Source organism: Mus pahari, chromosome 19 (assembly GCF_900095145.1).
Source record: "Mus pahari chromosome 19, PAHARI_EIJ_v1.1, whole genome shotgun sequence".
Lineage (NCBI taxonomy): Eukaryota > Metazoa > Chordata > Mammalia > Rodentia > Muridae > Mus > Mus pahari.
The window spans coordinates 40164583-40170674 of NC_034608.1; the positions used below are offsets into that span (position 1 = coordinate 40164583).

Sequence of the window (6092 nt, forward strand, 5' to 3'; positions counted from 1 at the left end):
GGAGGGAAGAAAGCAGAGGGGGCAAGCAGCCCCTTTCATAGTGAGTCAGGCACCTCTGGCTGTTGCTAGGTAACTGTGGGGCGGAGCTTAGAATGCTAACAAAACCAACTCCAAAACCAATTGTTGGACAATTTGTCTATGTTTGTATTTAGGTATGCTGCCATAACCTTTGGCGCCCATCATTTAAACATGTCACCAACATAAAACCCAGACTTGCTGACAGTGGTGGTGCACCCCTATACTCACTCCCTCAGAAAGATGACATGTGTGAAACATAGTTCTAGGAAAAAGCTACATCTTCAAACTAATTAACTGATTGGAACCTCAAAGGTTGTGGAGAGGAGGTGGGAGGATATGAGGATCCAGCGGGGGGGGGGGAGTGGGGGACAGGTCTCAGGAGAGAACGAGAGAAGGAGAAAAGAGACAAAGGGAGGAGTAGGCCGCCTTGAGAGGAAGGGCCCAGGAGCACATAGCCAGGAGAAACAGCAAGTAACAAGGGACATGTGGCTGGGGGTGCGAGTTAGAACAGCTCCAGAACCTGCCCAGTCTAGGCTTACAGCTTGGAAATAAAGTACGAGGACTTCGTGTCTTTGATATGGGCTAGCTAGAATATATAATTCATCTTACAGTGTCTACTACCTGTTACTCAGGCCAGAGGGTCTCCCCAGCTGGCTCTCGGCGGTGGTCAGCTTGTCCCTGCTCCGCTCCTTTCTTTCCCTCAGATGTTTTTTTCTTTTTTCTTCAGTTCCAGTGTTGGAACACAGAGACTTAAAATCAGGTGCTCTATCTCTGAACTACAGCCCCAAATCCGCCATAGGGCTATTTTTCTTCCTTCCTTTCTTTCTTTCTTTCTTGCTTGCTTGCTTGCTTCCAACTCTTGAAATATCCTATTTTAGTGTAGCTTTACCAACCTCAGGAGAAGGCACAAGCAAACGGCTTTCCTTTTCAAAGGCAGCACTGCTCACGACAGCACAGCTGACTGCTAAGGGGCCATCGGTGTGATGGCTAGTCTTGGTTGTCAACTTGGCCACATCTGGAATCAGCCGCTGGGGATGCTGTGAAGGGCTTTCTGGTTTACATCCTCTGAGGTGAGAAGCCTCGCACATCTGGTGCCAGTTCACATAAAAGGACAAGAAGGACGCTCTTTGCTTTCCGCCTGACTGTCCTCACTCTCACTGCCAAGTTCATCTATCCTGCTGCTGAAGGCATTCCTTCCCTGGTATTTGAACTTACCTCTTCAGAATTCCAGCGAAGACAGGACCAGCAGCCGTCTAAGAATCCTCCAGGACCCCAGCACTAATTAGAGACTGCTGAGATACAGTCTCACGGACTGGACAATGACCAGATTTCTTGGACTGTCCATTGGGAGACAGTTATTGTTGGACTACTTGGAGCTGAGCCTGTAAGGAGTTGTAATAAATCATTCTACCAGTTATGTTCTTTAGAGAATCTTGACTAATCCAACCAGACAGTTAATCTGGCGAAGGGGGCATGGCTGGGGAGATAGTTTGCCTTGCAAATATGAGGGCCTACATTTTGATGCTAAAACCCCAGTTTTATGCCTGTGAAATTCACCTTAATAGTTTTTTTAAAGTGTCCATACTTAAACAAACCTAGAACAAAACAATAAACCGTGGAGATCTCAATACACTGATATAGTAAGAAAACCTTTTGAGATTGCTATTTTTTTCAACATGTCAATTTCTCTAAAATTTCCAGATGTACCCACTCCAAGAACAGCTGTTTTCCCCCTTTCTATTTCTTTTTGAGATTTTAACACATCATAAATTCTCCCTCCAAACTCTCCCCTCTGCCCCTCTTGGCTCAATTTCAGACATGCCAAAGTATATCACAGAAAGGCCATGAGGTCCCAACTTTACAAACAGCTTCTTTTTAAACACACATATCCCATTGTTGCAATCATCCCAAAGTGTTGGGATGTAAGACAGATTTTTCTCTAAAAGGTCAAAGAAGACATCTTTCAAACGAGGTCATTGTCAACACCGCTGTCTCTAAACTACACACATACGATTGTTGTTGATCAGCTTCTCCTGTGGGTACATGAAACAAGGAACAAGCTTGTGGGAGAACAGGGTGCGTCAGTCCCAAGGACACAATTATGAAGGTCTGGGAAAGAAAGTGACCCACGGGGTGACCCTACAGAGACACAGCAAGGTTGGTATTGAGAAGAATCTCACAGAATTCAGAAAGTCGGAAACTCTGGCAAAAACACTCAGTGGAAACATATAACAGAGAGAAATTACAGGAACTAAATGAACACTTAGATCAGAAGGCCCTATATTGTTATTCTAAAGATGAACAAGAAATGCAAAGGACCTGGAGTAGGCAAGACAACCATGAGAGAGTACCAAGTTGGAGCAGGAACCTGGACCTGTTTTCAAGACTTATAAAACCATGATAACTGAAACAATGCGCCATAAAGACAAGCAATGGCCTATAACAGATTTCAGAAAGATGACCCTGCCTTATCCTGCCTTATCCAATTGGTGTTTACAGTGTCCATAAACAACTTTCTGAGAAACAGTTGTGGTAACTGAATTTTGATCTTTACCTCAAGTTACTTTATACAAAACAAAACCCGACAACTTCAAGATGAAATGTATAGCATATACAATAAAGGAAACCACAGAACAGAAGAAACTGCAAGGACAATGCTTTGACTGGCAAAGATTTCTTTTTAAAAAATATTTTTGATTTGCATTTCCCTGATAACTAAGGATGTTGAACATTTCTTTCCCACTTTCTTTTCTATTAGTTTCAGTGTATCTGGTTTTATGTGTAGGTCCTTGATCCACTTGGACTTGAGCTTTGTACAGGGAGATAAGAATGGGTCAATTTGCATTCTTCTACATGTTTACTGCAACCTGAACCAGCACCATTTATTGAAAATGCTGTCATTTTTCCACTGGATGTTTTTGGCTTCTTTGTCAAAGATCAAGTGGCCATAGGTGTGTGGGTTCATTTCTGAGTCTTCAATTCTATTCCATCAATCTACCTGCCTGTCACTGTACCAATACCATGAAGTTTTTATCACTATTTCTCTGTAGTGCCGCTTGAGGTCAGGGATGGTGATTCCACCAGAGGTTCTTTGATTGTTAAGAATTGTTTTTGAAATCCTGAGTTTTTTGTTATTCCAGATGAATTTGAGAGATTCCACTTCACATGAATCAGAATGGCTAAGATTGAAAGCTCAGGTGACAGCAGATGCTGGCGAGGATGTGGAGAAAGAGGAACACTCATCCAAGCTGGTGGGACTGCAAGCTGGTACAACCACTCTGGAAATCAATATGGTGGTTCCTGAGAAAATCGGAAATAGTTCTACCTGAAGACCCAGCTATACCACTCCTAGGCATATACCCAAAAGATGTTCCAACATATAACAAGGACACATGTTCCTTTATGTTCACAGCTGCCTTATTTATAATAGCCAGAAGCTGGAAAGAACCCAGATGTCCTTCAACAGAGGAATGGATACAGAAAATGTAGTACATTTACACAATGAAGTACTATTCAGCTATTAAAAATAATGACTTCATGAAATTCTTAGGCAAACAGATGGAACTAGAAAATATCATCCTGAGTGAGATAACCCAGTCATAAAGAACACACATGCAGTCACTGATTAGTAGATATTAGCCCAAAAGCTCGGAATACCCAAGATACAATTCACAGACCACATGAAGCTCAAGAAGAAGGAAGACCAAAGTGTGAATACTTTGATCCTTCTTAGAAGGGGGAACAAAATACCTGTGGAAGGAATTACAGAGACAAAGTGTGGAGCAGAGACTGGAGGAAAGACCATCCACCTGGGAATCCAGCCCATATACAGTTACCAAACACAGACATTGTGGATGCCAACAAGTACTTGCTGACAGAAGCCTGATATAGCTGTCTCCTGAGAGGCTCTGCCAGAGGCTGACAAATACAGAGGGGGATGCTTGCAGTCAACCATTATAAACCATATGTAGCAGATGATGGCCTTATCTAACATCAATGGGAGGGGAGGCCCTTGGTCTTGTGGAGGTTTGATGCCCCAGTGTAGGCGGGAGTAGGTGAGTGGGTGGATGAGCACCCTCATAGGGGCAAAGGGGAAGGAGGAGAGGGGAGATGGAATGAGGGGTTGTGGAGGGGTAACTGGGACGGGGGATATCATTTCAAATGTAAATGAATAAAATGATTAATAAAAAAAGAATTATTTTTTATGTATATGGGCACTTTGCTTCATGTATATCTGTCGCATTAAATTCATGTTTGGTGCTTTATTTCCATGTCACCTCCATCTATCTGGAGCTATTGGTCATTTTAAAAGGTGGGTGGGTAGATGGGTGAGGTGGTTCAACTGGTAAGAGAGCCTGCTGCTAAGCCTCATATAACCTAAGTTTGATCTTCTACATGGTCAAAGGAGCAGCTCTCATTAAGCATTCTCTGACTCCCACAGGCTAGCCCTTGCATGTTCCCGACCCACACAAATGCTCATAAAATAAACAGAATGTAATAAAAATTAGACGAAGACAAAAACCGGAGAAGAGGGTATTACATAATATACTGGTTACAGATATATTAAACCCAACCCCTGCTGTCAACACTTATTTGGGAAGAAAAAAAAAAAGTCCTTATTTACAGCTTTTAACAAGCATGCCAACAAGTTTGGCAGTGACAGGGGAGCAAATGTGCACGCGAGCAGCAGTCGCCAGGGCGCGCTCCCCCGCGCCGCCTGTCCTCGTCGGGGCGCCCCGCCCCCGCCGGCCACCAGGGGGCGCCGCTCGCAGCCCGGGAGCACCGGCGAGCGGCAGAAGCCGGCCGGGTGGCGGCCATGGACCGCTTCGTGTGGACCAGCGGCCTCCTGGAGATCAACGAGACCCTGGTGATCCAGCAGCGCGGGGTGCGAGTCTACGACGGCGAGGAGAAGGTAGGGCGGTGGCCGCGCCGCGCCGCCCCGCGGGCCCTCGTGCTGGGCCGGGCCTCACCCTCGGCCCTGGGGCTGCCGGCCTTGGCCCGCCGCTCCAAATGCACGGTGGACAGCGGAGCCCGGGCGCGGGCGAGCCGAGGTCTCGGCGGGTCGCAGCCCGGGACAGCGCAGTTCCGCCTTGTGGCGAGCGAGCGCGCCACCGGAACGCCGTCCCCACCCTCCTGCTGGACCGGTGATGGTTCGTTCTGGGCTGAGCCGGGGTCCCTCGCCCGAAAGGATTTCCGAAGGAGGCAGCAGGGTCCAGCCCCTTGGGGTTTTCTGCTTGCTTTGTAATTAATTACCTTAGGAAGTGGGCTCGAGGCTTCGTGTTTTGGTCTAGGAAGTCAAGCAGTGAGCCCTTGCCTTGGAATGCAAGCTTAAATCTTAAGAGACGGGCTCGCATAGGATAAGAGAAAAAAACATCGATTGCAAGTATTCTGTACCTGGAAACCACATGCCTTCTTGTTCTGAATTAAACGTACGACCTGAAATCAGGAGTGGCAAAAGAGCTCGCGTCCCCAAAAGCACTTTTAGTTTCCAGTTTTCACTTGCGGCATTCCACCTTCCTCGCTGCCTTGGAAATGAAGCCTCGCTCTGGAGTTTGATTCACTTATTCCTGGTCAGAGCTTACAGCTAACCCAGGTCCCCTGACTTAGGGTATTTTCCTGTTGTTTTGAGGCAAGCTCTTATCCGCGACTGCTTCAATAAAGTTTGATTTACTTTTTAAGTAAACTTAGATTGTTCTGGGTTTGAGTAGTAAGTATAAACCCGCCTAACTAGTCTGTCAGGTTGAGATAATAATCCACGGGAGACCCCCAAAGGGAACCATTGAACAATCTCTTCACTACAGTAACAGCCTTTCACATTCCCTCTTGCTCCTTGACACAGCACTGGTATATACTCTAGCTGGAGCTTTAAATGTATAGCCTAAACTTTGATTTCTAGAGGAAAAAATGCAACGGTTCGAACTGTGTGATCTACCGGCACATCGTGGGTATTTTTGTTTTTTGTTTTTTGTTTTTTTTTTTGAGACAGGATTTTTCTGTGTAGCCCTGGCTGTCCTGGAACTCACTCTGTAGACCAGGCTGGCCTCGAACTCAGAAATCCGCCTGCCTCTGCCTCC

At 45.9% G+C, this 6092-nt stretch overlaps 1 protein-coding gene across 1 annotated transcript in view; it reads left to right on the forward strand.

Annotated features, from left to right (window-relative positions):
- The first annotated feature begins 4778 nt into the window (after positions 1-4778).
- Positions 4779-6092, forward strand: part of Vps36 (vacuolar protein sorting 36 homolog) — a 31190-nt gene continuing 29876 nt past the window's right edge. The window contains exon 1 of the mRNA XM_021219026.2: positions 4779-4930. Coding sequence (XP_021074685.1) covers positions 4835-4930 — 96 coding nt within the window. The 5' untranslated portion in view covers positions 4779-4834. The remainder of the gene's footprint in view (positions 4931-6092) is intronic.